This window comes from Schistocerca gregaria, chromosome 7, assembly GCF_023897955.1.
Source record: "Schistocerca gregaria isolate iqSchGreg1 chromosome 7, iqSchGreg1.2, whole genome shotgun sequence".
Lineage (NCBI taxonomy): Eukaryota > Metazoa > Arthropoda > Insecta > Orthoptera > Acrididae > Schistocerca > Schistocerca gregaria.
The window spans coordinates 229,133,821-229,159,617 of NC_064926.1; the positions used below are offsets into that span (position 1 = coordinate 229,133,821).

The window sequence follows — 25,797 nt, forward strand, 5'->3', positions numbered from 1 at the left end:
GTAGCGCCTAGAACCGCACGGCCACTCCGGCCCGGTGGAGTATGACTGCATGACACCCAAGCCATGATATGAGTGAACAGTATGACTACCGAGAAGAGTGTCTGTGTGCTGTTAATGAAATTTTATATTGATACGGGTAATTGCAAAAATGGCTCTGAGCACTATGGGACTTAACATCTGTGGTCATCAGTCCCCTAGAACTTAGAACTACTTAAACCTAACTAACCTAAGGACATCACACACATCCATGGCCGAGGTAGGATTCGAACCTGCGACCGTAGCGGTCGCTCGGTTCCAGACTGTAGCGCCTAGAACCGCTCGGTCACGCCGGCCGGCCGGTAAATACAGTGGTGCACTAAGAGAGTATCACCGACTGGAAGGTCTGAGAAGATGCCCCATGTTATTAAATAGTTTAAAGAAGATGTTACTGAAATTCTAAAACACTGGTGAGCTGGTGTGATACCAGGAAGAGGAAAGCGTCCTGTTCCAGTAAAAGTTATTGACGACGTTGCTGCTGCTGTAGCTACCCTCGCCGCTGGTAGTGCCAGCGCTCGTGTTGTGTCAAGAGAATTGTCCATCTCATGGCCAACAGTACGGAAAGTTTTGCGGTCTGCTTTATGTTGGTACTCCTACAAGATCCAGACAGTGAGCAACTGAAACCGTACGACGTGTAGCAACGTTCTGAATCTGCTCTTCGGTCCCTGGCACGGATCGAAGTTGCCGAGATGTGGCCGGACAAGATTCTATGGAGTGCGAGGCACATTTTTTACTACACGGTGCAGTGAATACACTTAACTGGCGGATTTGGTGATCTGTTAAACCGCATGTTGTGCACGAAGAACCATTGCCCGCGCTGTATGTGACTGTGTGGTGTGAGTTTCTAAGCACTTTTACGCTTGGTCTGTTCTTCTTTGATGAGAATATTTCTAGAGGGGCTGCCAGGTGTACCATGACGTCCGCATGTTATCGAAACCTCATTGTACACCATGCGATTCCTGTTTTGGAAGAGGGCAATTGCGTGGAAACCACTGTTTTCATGCGAGGTGGGGCAACACCTCGTGTCACTCACGCAGTGAAAGACCTTAATGCAACCTTCCACGAACGTGTTATCTCCAGAGTTTTTCGAAAAGCGTGTCCTGCAAGATCACCTGATCTGAATCCATACGACTTTTGGCCCTGTTGATATCTGAAAGACCCGCGAGGTCGCCTGATCTGAATCTAAGTGCCTTTTTGCTGTGAGGTCATCTGAAAGATCACCTTTACGACGGACACATTCAGTCTCTGACTGATTGGAAGGCCAGTATACAGTAACATGCTGCTCAGATTCCACCAGAACTGTTGATCACGTCGTTTTACGGATGCAGCTTCACGTCGACGTATCCGTTGCTCATTTTGAACACCTCATTTGTTTAATTTATTCTGTCCACATCCCGTTACTAATCCATTACACATGGAAACATTTCTATACGTCTTTCTTGCATTCACAGCGCCAGATTTGCACTTGGTGCACAAAAATGGAACTAAGTTTTTTTCAAGAGTAAAGAGGTTCAGCATCAGCGCATTAGAATATGTACCAAGTTTCACTTTAATTGTAACCACCCGGTGTAAAAAAAAAAAAAAAGACCATTACAGTTGCGGATACACCCCCCCCCCCCCTCCCAAGTCACCGCGTTGCTTGTGACTCCGTGGCTGAGCACGAATCCTTCGAAAGGACTCCACTTCGGTGACTTGCGTGTCCCTTATCTAACCCAATTATTGAATCTGAGAAAAGGATAAATACAGTTTAACGTGGAATCCGAACCTCAAGAGGTACCTGGTGACTCCTTACATCGTCCTGCAGGGCTTCGATCCCACGAACTTTCCGTTTCCCGTCACACGCTATTGCCTCATTTTTCTATTTATTTCCTTTGTCTTTTTTTGTCATTGGTTCTGTGTGGAAGTTCCATGAAAGCTTCCAAATATCATCAATGAGAAACTTCATTCAAGTTATATATAGGGGGGTTGCGAATCCACTGATCGAAAAAGCAGACCCTACCGTGCCGAAGTGACCACAATGCTCCATTCTTAAATCGTGAAAACAAAATGATCGGATGCCACAGTCAAAATCAACGACGTCTAAGGAAGAGACTGAGACACAAAGAAACAAGAAGCCAAGAATTGCCAATTTGTCTTTCACTGGCTCAACATCCGGCCAGACTGGTAGAGTTTTATGCAGACATGACACCAAGTATATTACACTCTCGTCAAGAAGGATAATAAGTCTTCTTTGTAGTATTAAATACAAACCAAGTCTCCGAAGGGTCAGTGGGTACCACGCAAATGTCACAAATCCTATGTGGGTCAGAGTATTCGAACAATCGAGGAGAGGTGCAAAAAACATAAGCGACTTGCCCGGCTTAAGCCACAAAGAAAATCTGATGTCCCCTTGCACTGTCTGAAATATAATCGGGAAATGAAATATAGCTAGTATGCTGGAGCAATTTCAAACTTCTGCGACAGTGTTATTAAGGTGTCTATCGAAATAAAAATGTCGGAGAACGTACTGCACTTTGTACTCAGGTGGATGGAGACTATGTAGAATATCTGAGGCATTAAAACCACCATCTTAGCCTTTCTCTATTTTATTATAGACCAGTCTCGAAATTTTTTGAACGGCTGCATTAATAGCGAAATGCGCACTAGCAACGTGGAAGATAAACAATTTTATGGATTATTACTACATTCGTTATGTTCTGTAAAATTAGGAGCAAAATAGCTATTCATAAATGTTAGTTACTCACACGTGTGCAAATGATGATAATGGAATTTCCCAGGCTCTCATACATACATATGCATGTACCACTTATTTAAAGTATATGAACTACGATATCGATGTAAGCATACTGAATGGCAAGCATACATAAACATGTCACGCTAAATTTGCATAAATTTTGTAGGGATAGAATTATGATTGACAGCAGCTTGTTATATACAAATCATTGGAAATACGATAGTTAACGACGATACGGAAATAACCCTTATCAACAACAAAATGGCGATGGACAATGTACAGTGAGAATCAATTAAAGCGCGACCGCTACGGTCGCAGGTTCGAATCCTGCCTCGGGCATGGATGTGTGTGATGTCCTTAGCTTAGTTTGGCTTAAGTAGTTCTAAGTTCTAAGGGACAGATGACCTCAGATGTAAAGTCCCAAAGTGCTCAGAGCCATAAATTAAATTTTGCTAGTAAGCGGACGCCATAAAGAAGAAAGACATACCCGTCCTCAAATTTTATTCACGATGAATTTAGAGTATTAGTTTCCTTTCTGCCGATTCTTTCCTTTAGCGAACGGTAAATCCATCTCCATACGAACCATTATTTCTTTGATATTACCGTCACTGTGACGAAGTAATCAGTTGGTATATTCGTCTTAGAAATTTACATAGACAATTTTAAAAATAATTTTCCTATGATACTGAGAGTGTTTCTAAATGCGCGTCCCAACAGAATGAAGTATGCTCTACATTTAATGTTGCATCTAAGGTGCGATCACGGCAAAGGGAGTAAGATATAATGGCATTTAACGCACGGTCCACGTCCAGGTGATTAGAGACAGAATACACACTCGTGTTTGTTGAAAGACAGGCTAGAAAATCGATCGTGGATTTCAAATATAATCGTCCGTACCTTTTCCTTAGCGGTTTAGAAAACTAATCGAATATAAATTATGAGTATGGGGCTGATGTCTGTTCTCAATTCCTCCGAAAGTTCAAGCCCTTAACAACTGCTCCGCTTTCACTTAGTTTATCATTAGATATGCGATAACATTCTCGTGACACTATCGCATTGACTAAACAAACGCCTTATAAACATAGAAATTGATGTCTCACTATGGCTATGATCAAGATTGTAACGACTAAGGATTCTGCGGGCTCCGAATGGATACCGTGAGACTTCTGAAAGTTCTGAAGTTCTGAGTTCCACCTAGTCACACATCCCACTGTATTTTTCCTCCTTTTCATTCTTTTCGTGTTACTTACTTCCATGAGATTCAGCATCCAATCTTTGCACCAAGAATCTATTAGTTACAAACTATTGCACCGGCACCTAGTGATACTACGTTGTTACGTACGAGTGTGTCGTCCACGAGGAGGCTTAGTGAATTACCAATGCTGTCCATCAGGATGTTTGTATGGATTATAGGCATTTACTAATCTTACCGTATCACCTCGAAGTACACTCTGCAATGTGTCCAATTCTGACAATGTCTTGTAATTGGTAACTATGACTATGGCCTGTCTGGTAGCATGTCTTGAATCCAGTCACTTAACTGACGTAGTATGAGGTGATGGTATAAGTCAGTATCAGACCAAATGTGTTGTCTGAGGCTTCACCGACGTAATAACTGTGTGAAAGGTTTCCGGGTGTTATATCTGATGGCATAATGGAAACTTCACAATATTTCTGCGTTATAATTTAATCATACGTTTATATGGAACACAAGCATATAAATTTCCTGACGCATTTAAGCCACTAGCCATCTTAAAAGCACACGAAATATATTAATCCAAAGTATGCACTTTTGAAGCGGTATTTAACCTAAAATGTAAGGAAATTAATAAAATATTTGTTCTAGACAAACATATAATGAAATTATGTAGTGTGTTTACAAAATAATTTTACAGACTTTGGAGACAGGTTTCGTACAGCAAAACAAGAAAAAATCGTTCAGTAAACATGGGCTCTAAAAGGCATATATTACGAGCTAGTAGCATCTGTTCATCTTCCCTGTTGTGTATAAATGCTCTTAGCTCTTAGGATACTCATTTTAGAGCGTACGTTGATGGACTTGTCTTCTTGTTTTGGTCCCTAATACTCCATCCCAAATTATGAAAAGTACAGAGGTTGCAGTAGAAGATACGTGTTTCACACTATCGAAAATGAACAAGGTACGCATTTTTGGGCCCGTGTTTACTGGACTTCTTTTCTTCTTTTGGTGCAAGAAAACTGTCCCCGAAGTATCTGAAAGTAATTTTGAAACACTCTATATAAGAATAGCTACGCCGCTGCATCTCATTTGACGTTCATGCAATGTATTTCCACTATTTCTGCGAGACTGCATCTCGTCATCTCCGGTCATACCTGAAGATAATAAGTACCTGCCTCGCAGAAACATTGGGCAGTTTCCACGACACCATGTGAGGCGACTCTCGAGATTCATTCAAGAAATGTGAGACTTACCTGGAATGTGTACGGCGATTTGATGGTGGCTATCTCGTAGTAGACGTCCTTGAAGTCGGCGGGAGTGGAAATCTCGACTTTGATGGTCTCGGCGACCGGTGGGGAGGCCTCTCCGTCTGGGTTGGAGACCAGTGTCGCCCTGTCCTCAGACGCCAGCTGCTGCTCCGTCTCGCCCTGGGGCAACGGTCCTTCCTGATGACGCACACACCAGAAAACCGTTCAGACACACGCAATCTCTCAAGCCGCCAGCCCCACCAAAGACTAGCATCTCTGGATAGTTACGTGGTGATCTGTGACTTAAGTTTTATATCCCAGTTGTAATTGTAGTCTTATGAGTTTGAAATCAAAGAACGTTATACTAGTTACCAAATCTGTATTTACTTTTATTTACTGAAGTATTTTATACAGGATTCTGGTTGGGTGGAGGAATGTGAGGACTGCCCCTTGGAGTGGTGATCTGAACTTTAATTATCACCTCTTTTAAGCTTGCGTCAATCAACTTCCATTCACGTAGGAAAATTAACGACAGGGTTGGAGGTGGTGGAGGCTCCGACACACGCGGCCCTGCAAGGTAGAGGAGGTGCAGAATGACTGCTGAATTTTACTCACAAGAAGAACTTTTAAGATAATCCAGTTCGACAATTAACTCAGCAAGTCAGTACTTTTTTACTAGAGAACTGAATAACAAAATCAGCGCATATACAACTGACACGGCCACTTCCAACAAACGAATGTACAGCGCAGCAGGCGACAGCACACTAAAGCGGCCTCTCCGTCGGAAGAAACGGGTGGATTCGCCCATTGCCAAACAGGAGAATGCGCTTGTGTGTGGTGGCAAGCTATAATGCATATGCTCTACGTACTGCGACAAATCTGAGGCCCCAGAGGCAAAAAGGTTTTAGAAATGTGCATTGGGTGTAGCAACATAGTTGCTACAGTGGACGAAACAATATTTTTCACCAGTAAATGCGTCAGGAAGAGTTTAACGGCTGTACGTTCCGCCAACACTATGGTGAACTTATGGGGATGTTTTCTCTGAAATTAGTTAATACTATTGAAGCCTTGGCTTAATCGTTTAGGGAAATTTCAGTGCAACTCTTCTCGATTTGCGGCTGTGTAATGCTGCAACAAAAACCAAATTTTCTACCTCTTTTGGAAATGCTTTATGTAATCATATGACCGAATACAGTGATGCCACTTGGAGCACAGCCGAAATTTTCCAAAATACCCGATGATGAGGTCAAAGTAAATTTATTGATAGCAGTAAATACTGCTTTCAGCACGCTGTATCTCAGACAGCAACACCTGAGGGTACTTTCAATTCAAGGTAATATCGTTTATTCAATTAAAATACCCAACAGGCTGTACCTACTATGCATGTGTCTGTAGTGTTGTGTAACCAGATGAACAATACCCTGAGAGTTCGGATTTGTTCAACACGTAATGAATTTTTTATAAATGTTAGGCTAAGGCTATACGTCCTATTTTCAAATTCAGTGACAAATAAAATGACCAGCAAAGACTTGCACACATTATGAAAAGAAACTGATGCCTTTAGTAGCATGACTGTGATGCTAATGTTTTGTTGAAGCTAAATTAAATATTAACAGTCTGAAGAACGATGAGAATAAGGAATGGAGTAAAACATTCTGCTCCTATATTGACAACGTTGTCCTTCTGTAACAGAAAAGCTATATTATACTACACATGAACTAAACACTTACAGTAAAGCAGTTTCGGCGACGTCGCGTCACGGTCCAAGAAACTGCATGACGATCTAGAATTTGATTTTTGTATGTAACAGTCTACAAACATTGACAGAATTTGTCGCTAATAATACACCTGTATCAAACACTTACAGTAAAGCAGTTTCGGCGACGTCACGCCACAGTCCAAGAAACTGCACGAAGATATAGAACTTGTCGCAGTTACGGGCAGAACTTGTCGCCGACTGCTAGCACTTGGAGCTAGTGTGTGTGCAGTAGTTTACTCGGAGTTTAGTAGATGATCTGTATTCATACCAATACCTTTCAAACTGAAAGCAGATGATCCAGCAAAAGCCGATGAGCAGCATGCAGCGAGGACTAATATGATATGCAACCTGGAAGCAACGCAGGGAAATGGCCCTTTCCTCGACCTGCGACATATGTAATACATTTAGTGCTTTGTTCTGTGTATAGTCACCGTTCCTGTTCACAATCATGTTTTTGAGGAATACCACAGGCCTTAAAAGCGATATTTATCGTCATGCGAAAGAAATATTCTGCTAAATTTCATCACAATGCATCGAGATCATGGCCGCTCTTTCGGGGAAAGAGAAAATTTTTAAAAATAATTCGTATAATTTTACGAAGACACGAACCAGCTATTTTTATTTGCTCTGTTCTTACGTGACAAGAAAGTTGTTATGTGTATCTAACCGGTAGTATCAAAGACGCTACTGAAGGTTGTAGCATTCATGAAACTACATTATAAAATCTGTAACTGAGTATCCGCCTAAATGGAATCATAAAACAATCTAAAAGAGAAAATTAAAAGTAAATAACTTTATTTGCCCTAAGAGTAGCGTTCATTTGTTACAATACTCATGATCAACGCTTATAGAGTTGTACAGTTGCTGGAAACTGTCAAAGACCATTTCTTTGGTAATCAGTTGCTACACGTCTCTCGACAAACACCACATTACGATGCATATTTTTGTGCACTGCAGACGTATTGGTAGGGTACCCTCTTCCACAATGAATGAGTAGTAACAAAGCGTTTGCCTTTTGATGATGGTTTACAGAACAGTTTCATCTCGGTCACCGATCTGGACTTTCGCCGTCGGTGCCTTATGTTCATGATTCAATATTTGCTCACAAGTAGGAACAAGATATTATGCTCATCCGAATTGGTGCAAATTATTGCGCTAGAATTATTCTTTCTATTACTTGATTATTCGACTATCAGTCTCATGGATAGCTGGCGAAACAGTGCTAATATACGTCATATTTCCCGTTGTTATCGGCCAACAACTGCAAACCACTGTGAAATGAATTACAGAGGGTGTCGCTTTGCCTGTTGACCACTAATTAGTGCCTGAAGCGTCACGAAAGCTTTTTAAGTATTTGTAAACAAAGTCCTTGATCAGAAGTTCGAGAAACGTGAACCTGCGTCGTATTCGCTTCCATCGCTATGTTGATAGTTCGTAAGAAAAATCTAAGGTTGCCCGTCTTTCCATTCTATTAAGACACAATTCTGAGCACTTTCTAAGCTCCCTTGTCCGCACCAATCTAATTTGGCTGTGGGTAGACTATTTGACGTGTCTCTTAGCGCGCATGCGCGCCTTTTTATTAGCACATTCTGTTTCGATATTGATACATTCAGCGAACCTTTCTTAAATTCATCTTTCACCTGAGGACGCGTTCAGGAACGGTAACAGATAAATTTCTATTTTATTGCTAAGAATATCAGCCACATCTGATTTAATGTACGTTTTGTTACACAAAAATGGTTTTCGTTCTAATGAACACCAATCCGGTGAGACAGAAAATTTGCCAACAGTCTTCGTAACGAATTATCACAGAATTGTACCGGTTTCAAGAACAATCGTCTTACATAGCACTAATGGCACATTCCGGAACATGAGCACCACACAAACACTCGGCCGACAGCTGAACTACAGCACAGCCAGCATTCGACAGTAATTTATTCAAATAAATGACTGACATTCGTACTGCCATACCCATAACTGTCGAAATATTCGGACTTGCTACAAATGCACTCCTAGCAGTCCCTTGATGATGGACAGCAGAACAAATTCTGCCTACCCCTTGCACAGAATTACAACTTACGACCAAGTAAAGGCATCAAAATTAGAACTAATATTTATTCTTTTCAAAATTTGATTCCTATAGCTCCATCTATGTTTCAACGCACTTGTGCATCTTGTCTTTATTAATGTGGAAGTGTTGTTTGCAGTAGCTTCCTCGCAACAACATAATGAAATTTAGCAGAAAATTTTTCCGTCGAAACATACTACGTGCTTTCAGTGGATTTCATGGTTTGAAGACTTGAACTCACACTAACTTCAACAGCAAGCGAAACCTTGAAGCTGCTAATGGAGAATATATTGGCGCACTGCTTTATTCCAATCATAGTGTGGTTGTCAGCCAAATTGTCTCTAAATGGTACATGTTGCACTGGTTTGCCTTAGAAGATGCATTCCCATCCAAAATAGCATAAAGCCAACGTTTCTCAGTTGGTTTGCAGCAGAGCATACAATGATTAGACATGCAGCTTTTGAGCGCGGCAGGCGTGATGCTTTTGAGCTGAGCCATAAGCCAAGTAGTGGATTGTGTTGCTGCTCAGTGCTGTATGGGTGGATCGTATGATTGCGTGGCACGATTCCATGAAGAATGAAGATGCACTTACGTGGAAAGATGGAAATACCAGGGAAATATTATAGCCTCTCTGAACGCATTCGAACGAAACAGTCATGAGAAACGTATCAATATTTGTCTTTAGGTGTGTAATGGCGTCACTGTGTTAAGTTTTCGAACATTTTGACTATTACTGGAAATGGTCTTCATCAGAGTGCCGATGAATGCTGCTGAATTACTGCTGCTACAGCTCTGTCAAAAAATCTGAGACTTTTCTCCTTAATTATTTAATAACATATCATAGAAGCCATTTTACATCTCGAGAGAGTGACCAGGAGAATTGACAGCGAGTCTGAGGTCGGGGGGCGGGACCTAAGGTCTTAATAATTTCTTACGAATAGGATCACTGTCACACATTTTAATAAAAGCGTACAACCTGTCTGGCGATGAATGTACACTATTGTGCAAAACTTAAGGAAGAAAGTAAGTTTCGCGTAATGTGACACCGTCAAGTATCATAGGTCGATGAAGCCTATACCATACATATAAGAAAATGATACAGTATAGTACAGAAGGTTAGTCCAAGAAATACTCAATGCGACGAACAGAAATGACACTTTTATTCGACGACAATTACTACGGCAGAGTGATAGCGATTTATGATGCTACCATGGACTTGACAAAACACGGATATGGTTCTTTAAAGCGCCTTGTATCACAACGGACGGCACAGTACACTCTGCAACGGTTGGTAAGGAATTCTTGTAGTAGGGCGTTCCATTCTTTCAACACCGCGATTGACAACTGTAGTACGTCTCTTAACACATTACACACGTACTCGTTGGGAATGAGAATTGTGGGGAGGGGGGGGGGGGACGGGTAGGCTAGTCCATTCGGTGGATATCCTTGTACACACTTACTTACAGTTGGATGCGGTCGCGCACTGTCAAGTTAGGGCAAAACAGAGCGCTAAAAAACGCATATGGAGAATAAGTACAGTGTCCAAATAATGCAGAATGGTGAGTCTACCACGTTCAAAAGTTTGGGGCGATGTTCAGAAATCTGGGGTTCAATATATATGCATGCAACATTATGCGTCCCTGGACCACCAGAACGAGCAAGTTCGACAATTTTCCACGTACATTACGTGTTCCCCTCTCTGGCCATATGAGGGTATATAACGCCCTCTGGAACATTGTCGAACATGATCATTTTGGTGGTCCAGGTACTACAGCGAGGGAAGGATACCGTTGCATGGGCGAACTGACCGGTATTCTGTCCGCGGCTCGTGGTCTTGCGGTAGCGTTCTCGCTTCCCGCGCATGGGGCCCCGGATTCGATTCCCGGCGGGGTCAGGGATTTTCTCTGCCTCGAGATGACTCGAAAGTCGCCGTAGTGGCCGAATCGCCCCGCGAGGGGTCTTCCGGCCGCCAGTGCCATAGGCTCATTATCATTATTACCGGTACTGAAAAGCTATACTCTGTTCCCCACGTGCGTATCCGACATTGAGCTCATTTTTATGGATGACAGTGCACGACTCCATCAAATAGCGCAAGTGGAGGAGCTCTCGAAATGAGAGGATATTCGGCGCTTGGACAGCCCTGCCCGTTTCCATGGACCACGTACTGTACGAGAGGGTTTGGGGGGTTGGGGGTGAATAAAACACGTTCAGATGCAAGCAACGACCATACAGCATTTGTCAACCACGCTGGTGGAGGAATGGAACGCCGTGCAACAACAACTCCTTAGCAGCCTTGTCGCCAGTATGGGAAGTCGTTACGGGAATTGCACTACTGTCTGTGGTGGTCACACACCCTACTGAAAACCATGCCCCGAATTTTGTAATATCTAGGGGAGCATCACAAGTCGTGATGATTGTAGTGTAATCATTGTCTTTGAATAAACGTGTCATATCTATTCGTGTCATTGCATACTTCTTCGCTATCTTCTGTACTATACAGTAGCAGTTTTTTCCATGTACGGTACAAATTTCATCGAGCTGTATTACTAGGCAGTGACTCATCATGCTAAAGTCAGTTTCGTACTTAAGTATTACAATCGACTGTGTAAATTCTAAATTCGTGAGAGATATTCTGGCACTGGGACACTGATAAGGGCCGCCTGCAGCTATAGCCGAGACGCAGGGGATACTTCACGTTATGAAGCGTCCACGCGCTAAGCCGTCTACAGAAACTGGCGGCCTTCAGAGGTCTTTAGTTGAGCAGTTACCTAGCCGTGTGAGGTTTCCGTTGGTGTGTGGATTCGCGGCTGGTGGAAGCCGGAGGGTGGGTGTTGCGTTTGTGGGGGTTAGGTGTGTAAATCCCTTCGAGGCTGTGTTTGAGTGAGTGGCTGGGGCAGTTGCGAGGGTGGGTGGAATGCGGAGGTCGCGGAGGATTACCAGGTCGTGGTCGGCGTCGGTGTCGGCCCTCGAGAGTGCCTGCGGCTCGGGCTGCAGCTGCGGCAGCTGCGGGGTGGCGGCGGGGGCGAACTGTGGTTGCTGCTGCTGCGCTGCGGAGGCGGCGCTGGGCGGCTGTGGCGTGGTGGCGGCCACGCCGTTCTCCTCGTCCTCCTGCTGGCCGCGCCGGATGGTGACGCGAGGCTTGGGCGTCGTCTTGTACTGCCAGCGGCCGCTCGGCCGGTTCAGCTTGAACTTGTACACGCTGGTGCCGGCGGAGGCGTGCTCTGCCGCGGAGGACGCCTGGGGGGGAAACCGACGGTGCGCTAATTCCGCCAACCATCCCTCCCTGCCTGCCTGTCTGACCTTCCCCACGTGCACTGACAGGACAAGTGCCGTACGACAGGTGCATCAGCTACTAAGTCGTTACCTACGGCGACACCAGGATGGGCTCGGCTGATGGTAACTGGCACGCCGAGGTAGGCGAAACGACTGCAGGACAGGCACATGATTACAACTTCAGAAAAATGGGATGATTTACTCAAGAGAAAGACCTCACAAACAGAGTAAGTCAGTAACGGGTTGGTCTACCACTGACCCTCGCGCAAGCACTTATACAGCTTGGCATTAATTCACAGAGTTGTGGGATGTCGTCCTGAGCGATATCGTGCCAAATTCTGTCCAATTGGTGCATTAGATCGTCAGAATCCCGAGCTTATTTTAGAGACTTGCCATGATGGTCCAAACTTTCTCAGTTGGGAAGAGATCCAGCAACCTTGCTGGCCCAGGTAGGGTTTGTCAAGCACGAAGAAACTCTACGGCGTGCAGGGGGGGGGGGGGGGGGGGGGGGCATTACCTTGCTAAAATGTAAACTCAGAATGGCTTTCCATGAAGGGCAACAAAGGGAGGCGTGGAATACTGTCGATTCATCGATGTGGTGTAAAGCTGCCGCGGATTACAACCAAAGGGGTCCTACTATGAAAAGAAGCGGCACCCCTGACCACCGCGCATAGCTGATAAGCCGTATAGCTGGTGACACTGAGGTAGGTATGCCGCTGCTGTCCGAGGCGTCTCCAGACACATTTTCTGTCTGTAATCTCATTGGCTGGAGTACAGTGATGAGTCCTGCTTCGAACTGATCCCCGATGGCCATCGAAGCCGAATCTGAAAATTCCCCGGTCAGTGGTGGGATACCAACCAGTCTACAGAATTACTGAGGACAGGGCGGGCATTTAACTTTCGCTTGTCAACATTTCTGGAAATTTATTTCACTCGTACTGATAACCGTTTAAATTACCTTAACCCTCAATAGACAGTAGGCGCTACCTGTCATATGAAATTTGTCCTGTCAGTGCATACTACTAATGTGTCTAGTGTGTATGTAATTTTCTTTTATCAGTCATCAATTGGCCTTCATACCAATTCCCTATTTAATTTCTTACACTTTCCTTTATTATTTCTCATGTCCCTGCCTATGTCTGCTGGAACTTGTATTCGCTTTTCATATTTATTTATTTTTTTTTTTTTTTGGTCATCAGTCTACTGACTGGTTTGATGCAGCCCGCCACGAATTCCTTTCCTGTGCCAACCTCTTCATCTCAGAGTAACACTTGCAACCTACGTCCTCAATTATTTGCTTGACGTATTCCAATCTCTGTCTTCCTCTACAGTTTTTGCCCTCTACAGCTCCCTCTAGTACCATGGCAGTCATTCCCTCATGTCTTAGCGGATGTCCTATCATCCTGTCTCTTCTCCTTATCAGTGTTTTCCACATATTCCTTTCCTCTCCGATTCTGCGTAGAACCTCCTCATTCCTTACCTTATAAGTCCACCTAATTTTCAACATTCGTCTATAGCACCACATCTCAAATGCTTCTATTCTCTTCTGTTCCGGTTTTCCCACAGTCCATGTTTCACTACCATACAATGCTGTATTCCAGACGTACATCCTCAGAAATTTCTTCCTCAAATTAAGGCCGGTATTTGATATTAGTAGACTTCTCTTGGCCAGAAATGCCTTTTTTGCCATAGCGAGTCTGCTTTTGATGTCCTCCGTGCTCCGTCCGTCATTGGTTATTTTACTGCCTAGGTAGCAGAATTTCTTAACTTCATTGACTTCGTGACCATCAATCCTCATGTTAAGTTTCTCTCTTTTCTCAGTTCTACTACTTCTCATTACCTTCGCCTTTCTCCGATTTACTCTCAAACCATACTGTGTGCTCATTAGACTGTTCATTCCGTTCAGCAGATCATTTAATTCTTCTTCACTTTCACTCAGGATAGCAATGTCATCAGCGAATCGTATCATTGATATCCTTTCACCTTGTATTTTAATTCCACTCCTGAACCTTTCTTTTATTTCCATCATTGCTTCCTCGATGTACAGATTGAAGAGTAGGGGCGAAAGGCTAGAGCCTTGTCTTACACCCTTCTTAATACGAGCACTTGGTTCTTGATCGTCCACTCTTATTATTCCCTCTTGGTTGTTGTACATATTGTCTATCACCCGTCTCTCCCTATAGCTTACCCCTACTTTTTTCAGTATCTCGAACAGCTTGCACCATTTTATATTGTCCAACGCTTTTTCCAGGTCGACAAATCCCATGAACGTGTCTTGATTTTTCTTTAGCCTTGCTTCCATTATTAGCCGTAACGTCAGAATATACTGTAGCTTATTCATTGTGTCTTCTTCCATTTTAGACTTCAGGATTATTATGATTTATCACAATAGTAAACTATATTATTGTTGGAGTTTCAGCTAGTCGTAACTTAGCAGTGAGGGAGTACTCAAACAATGTATCATTTTTGTCAGTCTTATCGTGCCTCAAAGCAATTGTAGCCAAAGAAATTTCGTGCTCACAATAACGAAGACTTAATTTTGTTTATCTCTTCTGCGTTATAAAATGCTACGAATATAGCCAGAGCTCAGCAATATTTTTCTGTTTGCTACTTTTCTTTCTTTTAAAAGAGTCAAATTGACTAAATTTCTTTTGCACCTGTTTACTGTCAGTTTATCAGTTATTACATGTTTAACATTTTCCCTAATTTTCTTTCATCAATACGTTCACAGTGTTGTTTCAGCCACATATTTGATACAGTTAGTTAGCGTTTTCGGGCACTACATTTCCGTGTCGTCATCGACATATTTGCTACACGTCACACAACTTGCCCCATTGAGGATGTCCAACATGCGTCTTATCATATTTCGATTACTTCATACATTCGTTGCATCGTTACGCGCAAATGATCATTTATGCAGTAGCATTTTCCATAAATTTTATTTTTTTCTCATTTCTGTGGCATATTTTTACATTACTGAACTGCAGAGGTCGTCAGTGTTTTGGCGGCCTGCTACACGTATCGCGCATTTATCCAGCTGTAGCAAAGATTTCGGGGAACTCTTGCTCGCAGTTACCTGCAAATTTTTATCTGTTACGTGTATACCCTTGAACTGACGATCGTTCTCGCAGCCTCATTTCCATTGTACAGTGAACATAATCACCCCAGCATCGATTAAGCATTCTCACAAATAATCTTCTATTCTTGCCGTCAGTTGCTCTGTCTGCAAGTTTATTGCCCACATATAAATGTTCAGGATCATTTCAGCACTAAAAATTCCAATGGTAACAGGAGCAGGATTAATGTTACATTGCACATGCACTTATTAATTATTCCCATGTTGTTCAGGACCATTGATAAATGGCAAGAAAAAATATCAAGCACCTTATAGTACTTTATAAATTGCATTTCTTCATTATATTATCCTCTAGTTACTTTTTTCTTTGCAAATATTTCATATTCTGAAACATTTTTAACTATACAAATTAAGCGACATTTAAGGATAAGCATTCATCTTGTATAATACTTTTCTTCGCATTGCTGAATTTTATTATGTATGGGGAAACGATTTACATTCTCAAGGAGAGTCATTATGTATACGTAAGTTCTGGGAATACATATTACGCTTTTCCTCTCTTAAGGCGAATTAAATCCCAAATTCAAGGCGCTTACGCTTTGGTTACTACACAACAGTACTTCAGAACAATGCGTAACGGGCTTTAAGAATAATAGAGCTATGAAAATGATAATGTAATTGTACGGCGCTGCGTGACGTTCGCTGTCGCTTCTTGTTGGACCTCGGCTTTCGCAGAAAGTCACAAGTCGTTCTCGCGTTTGAAACTCGGGTTTCACCTTCAGGGCGTCATTTAGTCACGGTTTTCTGGATTTTTTCTTTGTCTTTGAATGCATGCAGGAAATTTCTCGTGACTGTTACTTGGATGGCGCGATGGTGATGACATGCGATAGCCCTCTCCCAAGCGCTGCGCATTCTGCACAATTTACTGGCAGCCACTTACTTACGGTCTGCAAGCTGCGGTGTCCCGTCCGCTGGAAGGCGATTTACATACTGTTGCTCATGCTGTTACTTCACAAAAACCATGATGGTGGGAGCTGAACGATGATTCAAGCACAGGCATGCATATCTAGATAGTTTACTTCTAAAACCTGCTTACGTCCAGCGTCGAAGCACCAAACTTTTTAAATTACGTTGAGGTCAACAGCTAAAGTTTCATCAGCGTTAAAACTTTAAAATAACTTCTTAATATATGCTAAGGCAGTAGCTGCAGCATTGCATAATCATCCATCTTAATTTAAACCAAAGTACAATTTTAGTGTGTGCCATTATCAGACTGGCTAATGTACCAGCAGCCATTACTCGCAATTTGTTACTTAGTACTAATTTTACCAGATAACAGTCTTACCGAAATGTGTTAATTAACAAAACGCTTAGTTTACAGCCGTATCGTAATGCATCATCATAATATAAGATCGATAATTTAGTAAACCTTTTTTTTTTGAAATTATATATATTGCAACTCTCCTCTATCAAATCAGACATTTTATGCATCCCTGAAATAATGTTTTTGTACGTTTACTACAAGAAATACAAACATTTCATCGGGCATGTTATTAGTGTCGTGTACGTGGAGTGTTTCAAGAGGATATGCATACACAGTTAAGAAGTTAAAAATCCTACAAATGTCTGGTCTATTCGCAACGGTTTCCAAGACAAAGTTATTTGAAATTTACATAATGGATTTTCAATGGTCACGTCACAGAATGCATTACCAGGTTATTCAGAGAATACATTTGTACCAGGACGGAGGCACTCTACGTACCTTACAATCAGTAACACAATACCCCATTTGAAACACGTACTAGACTTTGAATCTGTGGGGCCAGTGATCTTGTACTAGGATCTCGTCTGTGAGGTCATTTCTAGCAAGACGTCTACACTCAAATATATGAGACAACGGACGAATTTCTCACTGATTAAATGAACTTGTGCATGTTTATGAATGGTACAGGAACCATATACATTTAGTCATACATTATCTTTCTACGCGAGGAACAAAAATTTTTGAACGTTAGCTCTACTACGAAACTGGAAAGGGAACCGAACTCTCAATGCTTTGTGAATTTACTGATATCTGTATTGTTTCAATGCCTGACTCTGCGAGCGAAATCATGACGAACGAAGAATATTTTTATGCTTTCATTTCTGAATAGGCTACAACATCACGTCTTAAACCTGAACGCTAGATGCCGTTTTTAAGACACTGTGTATATTTTATCGCTCTGTAAATATTAAGAGATAAAATGACAATTACCAACGTTTTGGATATATTGTCAATGTGTATTCTATGTCGTGTGGCAAAACGTTTCGAAACTCGTATTATACACGATATAGGCAGACCAGTGACAGAACGTTCGTATGCCTGAAGCTCGACAGATTTGCTTACTGGAAGTAACACAGCCACCAGCCCCTTTTTATATGCTTTAACTGCAACTGCCCTGTGAAAAATAACAATTCTTTTAGCTCCAATATTTCCCGAGTAATGTAATTACGTTCAATTAATAGTTCGGCTCAATTACTTTTGTTCTGTAACTTGTAGCTCCCTTTTATATACGCACAGCGCAAACACTTTTATTCCCTGAAGCAATGATGCAGAGCTGTAGTGGCGACGTGGCCGAATCTGTTCCTACCGGAAATTACATGTAAACACACAGACATACAAGTAATTCAGCCACATGATGAATACTGATTTGCGTCATTGCTTCTGTGATCCTAAAAGGGTTTGTGCTACCCTAATAAAGGCGGAAAAAGGAGATAATAGCTGCGTAACAAAAGTAAGTGCAGCTAAGTAATATTTAAACAAACATATAATACACGGGAAATACGGAATAAAAACGAATTTTTACTTTGCTCTTGGCATTCAGTACCTTTACAACACATACATCCACATTTGCATTCAACATTCTGGCGGTTACACGGGTTATTAACGTATCAGCATTTCACATTTACAATAGTTTATCTCGCTCTTGTACACTATTGGCCATTAAAATTGCTGCACAAAGAAGAAATGCAGATGACCAACGGGTATTCGGTGGACAAATATATTATACTAGAACTGACACGTGATTACAGTTTCACGCAATTTGAGTGCATAGATCCTGAGAAATCAGTACCCAGAACAACCACCTCTGGCCGTAATAACGGCCTTGATACGCTTGGGCATTGAGTCAAACAGAGCTTGGATAGCGTGTAAAGTTACAGCTGCCCATGCAGCTTCAAAACGATGCCACAGTTCATCGAGAGTAGTGACTGGCGTATTGTGACGAGCCTGTTGCTCGGCCACCTTTACCAGACGTTTTCAATTGGTGAGAGATCTGGAGAATGTGCTGGCCAGGGCAGCAGTCGAACATTTTCTGTATCCAGAAAGGTCCTTACAGGACCTGCAACATGCCGTCGTGCGTTATCCTGCTGAAATGTATGGTTTCTCAGGGTTCGAATGAAGGGTAGAGCCACGGGTCGTAACACATCTGAAATGTAATGTCCACTCTTCGAAGTGCCATCAATGTGAAAAAGAGGTGACCGAGACGAGCAACCAATGGCACCCCCTAGCATCACGCCGGGTGATACGCCAGTATGGCGATGACGAATACACTTTTCCAATGTGCGTTCACAGCGATGTCGCCAAACATGGATGCGACCATCATGATGCTGTAAACAGAACCTGGATTCATCCGGAAAAATGATGTTTTGCGATTCGTGCACCCAGGTTCGTCGTTGAGTACACCATCACAGGCGCTCCTGTCTGTGGTGCAGCGTCAAGGGTAACCGCAGGCATGGTCTGCGAGCTGATAGTCCGTGCTGCTGCAAACGTCGTCGAACTGTTCGTGCAACTGGTTGTTGTCTTGCAAACGTCCCCATCTGTTGACTCAGGGATCGAGACGTAGCTGCACGATCCGTTACAGCCATGCGGATAAGATGCCTATCATCTCGGCTGCTAGTGATACGAAGCCGTTGGGATCCAGCACGGCGTTCCGTATTACCCTACTGAACCCACCGACTCCATATTCTGTGCAAAAGTCATTGGATGTCGACCATCGCGAGCAGCAATGTCGCGATACGATAAACCGCAATCGCGATAGGCTACAATCCGACCTTTATCAAAGTCGGAAACGTCATGGTACGCATTTCTCCTCCTTACACGAGGCGTCACAACAACGTTTCACCAGGCAACGCCGGTCAAGTGCTGTTTGTGTACGAGAAATCATGCCGGCACGTTGTAGATGTCGCCACCGGCGTCAACCTTGCGTGAATGCTCTGAAAAGCTGATCATTTGCATATCATAGGATCTTCTTCCTGTCAGTTAAATTTCGCACCTGTAGTATGTCATCTTCGTGGTGTAGCAATTTTAATGGCCAGTAGTGTAATTTTAAACAAACATATAATTCACAGGAAATATGGAATATAAACGAATTCTTACTTTGGTCTTGACATTCGGTACATCACAACAGATACATCCACATTTGCATTCAACGTCCTGGCGGTTACACGGGTTATTTGCAACGGTTTATCTCGCTCCTGCATTAACCCGTGATCTTACAGTGTAAATCACCTAGATACGTTACCTAGACAAATGTATTCCCTAAATTTCATTAATATACACTAATTATTTTATGGTGTTGTTGCTTTTTCGATCAGAGTAACGGCAGTGCACCCTGCAGACCTGCCCTGGTGTCTACACGTTCAGGAATACACTTCAGACGGCTTTTCCATATTTTTGTCCATCCCTCTGCGCCTGGCTGAAAACATTACGTCTATGGAGCAATAACTATTAACAGGAAACGAAGTATTAAATGTCGTCAGTGGAATGATAGGTTTAATTCGACATTGTCATATCTGGCCTTTTGCTACAATGCTCAGAGCTGCCAAAAGTCATTTGGCCCTACAAGCAGATATTACCTGCTGACTACCGCATGTTTCATGAGGCTGTCATAGTCTCTGCACGACGGTGAGTTAGGTGTGGCTGTTGACTCCTGGTCGCAAACCAGTCGCGTGACCTGACGGAATGCGTAACAACGGGAACGCTGGCAACGTACCTGAATCCTGGCCTTGTAGCCGGAGCCGCCGGAGGTCCTGCGCGTGGGCGGCTCGGGGGCGGTGGTGGGGGCGGGCTGCGGCTGCGCGGCGGCGCTCGACGGCCGGAAGCGGCGTGTGTTGGGGGCGGCTGCCGCCCCCGCGTCGCGGTTCTGCCCGCGGCGCCCCGCCGCCACTGTGCTGGTCTCGTGCACCACCGACACGGTCGACACCTCGGGCCTGGAGTAGCGGCTGTTGCCCGACCTGGGGAGCAGCAGCAGACACGGCACGCTCAGTGAGGCACAACTAGCGGCACAGTGCACCAGCGTCAGGACAGCAAAAATTTGTGAGGACGGCACCACTCCTCTGCTTAGAGATGGCGGTTATCACTGAAACACCAGCTTTCGGCTATACGGTTTTTGCAACGCCAGTTCAAACTGAGCGTCAAAACCACTAAAAATAACCTATTCCAGAAAAAAACTGTTTTCGGTTTTGTATTATATATATCAAATGTTCATTTATACAGGGTATCCCAGCTATCTTGTCCACCCAAAATATCTCTGGAACAATAACAGCTATTGGAAAACGTACATATTTGGAAACATTTAAAAACGAAAGCATATGTGTTTTTTAACACAAACTTAAGTTTTTTTTTAAATGGACTTCCTATATTTTTCTTCAGCAATCCATAACATGACAAAGCACATACACAATGGCGTTGATTGCATCGCAATATTCCCATTACATCCCGAGATATTGAGACGCGAAGTTGACGCTTGAAACACCCGACATGCGCTGCTGGCGCACGCCCTGGGGCTGAGGCGTGAACCCCATGCTGCCCGTAATTGCGAAGTGATTGACATGCGTAATCACACTTCCATACTTATCAAGAGGTCCGAAACGAATAATATGGTCTGCTGCCATCCTGCAGCATGGGGTTCACGCCTGAGCCTCAGGACGTGCGCTAGCAGCGCATGTCGGGTGTTTCAAGCGTCAACTTCGCGTCTCAATATCTCGGGATGTAATGGGAATATTGCGATGCAATCAACGCCATTGTGTATGTGCTTTGTCATGCTATGGATTGCTGAAGAAAAAATATAGGAGGCCCATTTAAAAAAAACATAAGTTTGTGTTAAAAACACATATGCTTTCGTTTTAGAATGTTTCCAACTATGTACATTCACGGGCCCAGCCCTACATTGATACCGGTGAAAGTCGTTTTCCAATAGCTGTTATAGTTCCAGAGATATTTTGGGTGGACAAGATAGCTGGGACACCCTGCATAGGAAAAAAATGAAAAAAAAAAATCTTAGTCCGTTCACCTTCGCTGCTTCTCCCGAAGAATGTTAAGTCGTGAATGCTACCAAAAATATATATATAAAAAGAAAAAAAGTCACCAGCATTCTCCTACTGATTCTAGCTTTTTTTCTGCTCAAAAATCATGTTGTAATTCAGGATAATACCACTATTTCGGCATTACGAACAGTTAGTGGTAAATAAGTGGAACATGGACGATAGATAGTTTAGACAAGAAGAGAATAGAAGTTTTCAAAAAAAAAAAATAGCTCTGAGCACTATGGGACTCAACATCTTAGGTCATAAGTCCCCTAGAACTTAGAACTACTTAAACCTAACTAACCTAAGGACATCACACACACCCATGCCCGAGGCAGGATTCGAACCTGCGACCGTAGCAGCCCCGCGGTTCCGGACTGCAGCGCCAGAACCGCACGGCAACCGCGGCCGGCAATAGAAGCTTTCGAAATGTGGTACTACAGAAGAATGCTGAAGATTAGATGGGTAGATCACATAACTAATGATGAGGTATTGAATAGAATGGGGGAGAAGAGGAGTTTGTGGCACAACTTGACGAGAAGAAGGGACCGGATGGTTGGATATGTTCTGAGGCATCAAGGGATCACAAGTTTAGCATTGTAGGGCAGCGTGGAGGGTAAAAATCGTAGAGAAAGACCAAGAGATGAATACACTAAGCAGATTTAGAATAATGTAGGCTGGAGTAGGTACTGGGAGATGAAGAAGCTTGCACAGGATAGAGTAGCATGGAGAGCTGCATCAAACCACTCTCAGGACTGAAGACCACAACAACAACAAAAACAGTGGTAAATGGTGAAAACTGAGACTGAAGAACTCTATTTCCCTCACTAATTTGCCCGTTTTGAAAAGCTACCAGCATATAACTGCGTATTATCTAGACAAAAGCAACAGATTAAGTACTTTCTGTTTTTACCGTAAACTTTGGCCGGCTCAGAAATAATTGTTGAGTTTTAAATTTTGTCCTTTACGATGTCCAAAGTTCGTTTGGGTTCTCCGTTCCTAATCTTTTAAGGCAAATGGAACATTTTACTTCACTGACACCTTTCTTTTTTTCTTCCTTTCTTTCGCTTACGCCATAGTCCCGCAGAGATCGCAGGGTCGGCGTAGTTATAACGGATTTGGCAGTTTTAGTGTTAGGGATGGCCGGATGTGTACTTCATTGACACCGCACTTTGTAAAATACTTCCAGACAAGGGATGGTGCCCTTTTGTTATGCAGCTCATGTCCGACGACAACAGCGAGAAACCAGCATATGAACAAACTGAGGCAATCTCGCACACTGCATGTATACGCGTACCATCCTACAGGTTCACGACAATTGCTATCAGGTATGTTCTTCACTTTGCAATTCTGCGCTAGTTTTTATGCCATGTGTTTATCAATCCTTTCTGCTGGAATCTCTATTAAAATAGCTCACTTTTTGTAATAACGCATTATTTCAAAGCCATGGAAATCAAAAGAATAAAAATAACCTGTTTTTTGAAAATAAAGGTTTATACGAAAATCTAAAATTTTAGCACTGCTGCTATTGTTAATTGATATTTCGGTTTTTTTACCCGTTTATTAGTAAAAAATAAAAATAAAAAACACGCCTTTAATAACCGAGGCCAAACAAATACTGAAAAATACTGTTTATTCAGAACCAAAATATCGGTATTGCTCTTAAATGGTAGGTTTTTCGAAACCCTACCTCTGATTTGTCCCACGAAAGCATCAAAATGGCGGACACAAACCACTCGCGGGAATACATAATGCATAAAATACGAGCTGTAACGAAAAATTTTCTTATTCTAGTAACATCTACATCAAACTCTCACTTTCCAAACTAAGCTATACCTAGGACTACACTGTTTGTTCACTCTGTTCAGTATCTGAGAATGAGAGCCCACAGTGACCTGCAACCAGCTTAACACATAATTTTAAAACCTTTACGAAACTTTTTCTCTCCGACACCACTCACAAAATGACGAAAGGAAAAACGTTTATCGCTTACTACACTTTCGCTATTAGTTCAGTAAAACTGAAGCATCAAACATGACATTTTAATTTATTACTTCTCTGTTATTGAATCTATGTGCAACACATTTTGCAAACAGTGTTCTCGTATACCACTGAATCCATCTGCAAAAACTTATCATTGTACGACACACATTGTAGGCGATATGATGTCATAAATAACTAGCTGCGAACGCTACTGCAGGGCGAAATTCGCTAGAGATGCTGGTGAAATATGTGTAAAAATAAGTGTGAATATGTTAAATATATGTGAAATTTGCATCCTCGAGCAAAGCCACAGGTAAAAAAACTCTTCTTGTACCCGAGGATCTTTTTCAACAAAACTTGGTGCACATGTTATTTAACATCTGGAAAGAAATACTATGAGGATAAAAACCAGCAACCTCCTATTGGTGTGGAGGTAACAAGGTCGAAAGAGAGGGGGGACTGGAGAAGATGAACAGAGGTAGATAGGAGCAGGAGACGGACAGTGAAAAGGGGAGTGGTAAACAAACAGAAAGGGAAGACGAAGACAAGGGCAGAGAGAGAGGAGAGGGGAGAGGGGAGAGGAGGTGATTGACAGAAAATGAGGAGGAGATGGACCGAGAAAGAGGAGGAGATAGATAGAGACAGATGGAGATTCATAAAGGTAGGGGAGAAGAGCAGATGGGATGGGGGAGGGAGACTTTGAGACGGACATTGAGGGGATGAGGAGGAGATGGACTTAGAGAGAGTGAGGAGATACATGTAGATGGTAGGAGGAACTGGATAGAGGAGGAAGAGGAGATCGACAGAGAAAGGGGGAGGAGCAAATTTACAGAGGGAGAGGGTCGAGTATATGGACCAGAAGGGAGTGAGGGGGAGCTCGACATATAGTTGGGAAGAAAGACTTGGACTAAGAGACGAGTGGAATAAATACATACCCAAGGCAACGCCAGGTAGTCACCTAGCTGAATATGGAAGTTTCTTAAATATTATGGAGGATATAAATCCACGTACGGCAACTCTGATGTTGGGATACCATGGTTTCCCTGAATCACTACTCTGGAATGCTGCCACGATTTATTCTCTAGTTATAGGGACTTCCTTTCTCAATTCTTCTCCATCTGTGTTAATTTTAAATGGCCCTGACGTTCCATTACCATTCAGTGCATCTCGTCCTGCCAATCAGTCCCTAAAGAATGAAGATCTCGATTCTCCCCCGATCTTCGTTTGAATATACAAGAATACGATTCATTAGCTGTATGAGCGAGTTATTTTAATTCCATGACTTTTTTCTAAACATTATTGTCCGGTTTTGTTACAGAACGTCAGCTATTTCATTCTCATTGCTGTTGCGCTACATAAAGACCCGGGAAAGGAACATTTAGCATTTCACTTTTTCAATCCTTTTTCGATTCTTGTACCACGTAATGGGTAAACGAAAACATCGTTTATATCAAGCTGCAAAAAAAGAAAGGGTTATTGACGGATAATGACATATTTCACAAGCGAAGTGCCAGGAAATATGGCTAACGATCATTAATTTTGCGCAGTAGCGCATGAAATGATACCGCGCACCAATTTCATGGTCGTCTGCTTTTGAGTGAACCAAATCTGGAAACACATTTGCTACTTGATGTCAACCGGAAACATTGCACGTTATTTTGATTTTTCAGCGTATTTAGTTCCACGTTCTTGTGTTACAGGCGTCGTCATATTTTTGTGCTGTACAAGGCCAAAGCCATTTTGGCGCACTGGTGCATTTTTCTTTCTGTTTGTCCCTAACCATCAGCGTTCTACATTTACGATGGCATTGTAATCCTCTTAGTGACTGCACTTGCTTCGAAGATCACCTGACAGAAGGGAGAATGCATATAGAAGGGATTACAAAATGAAAGTAAATGAAAACAAAGCAAGACAGATGAGGTGCAGTCGATTAAAATCACGTGATGCAAAAGTAGTAGGCGACTTTGCTGCTACAAAGAAAAATAACTGACAATCGTTAAAGCAAAATAAATACAAGATAGAGACGGGCGATATTAATAAATGCTTATTTTAAAATGAGATGTTGGCCTACATTAACC

General features: G+C 42.7%; 1 protein-coding gene across 4 annotated transcripts in view; it reads right to left on the reverse strand.

The window, feature by feature from the left end:
- The window catches only part of LOC126281458 (proline-rich protein 36), a 795,503-nt gene that overhangs the window by 74,520 nt on the left and 695,186 nt on the right, over positions 1-25,797 (reverse strand). For 3 of the 4 annotated variants that reach the window (XM_049980443.1, XM_049980444.1, XM_049980445.1), the window contains 3 exons: positions 20,425-20,665; positions 11,980-12,279; positions 5,222-5,413 (listed from right to left, as the gene is read on the reverse strand). In XM_049980443.1, the coding sequence (XP_049836400.1) occupies positions 5,222-5,413; positions 11,980-12,279; positions 20,425-20,665 (733 nt within the window). The remainder of the gene's footprint in view (positions 1-5,221; positions 5,414-11,979; positions 12,280-20,424; positions 20,666-25,797) is intronic. The other variant, XM_049980446.1, reaches the window with a different exon arrangement.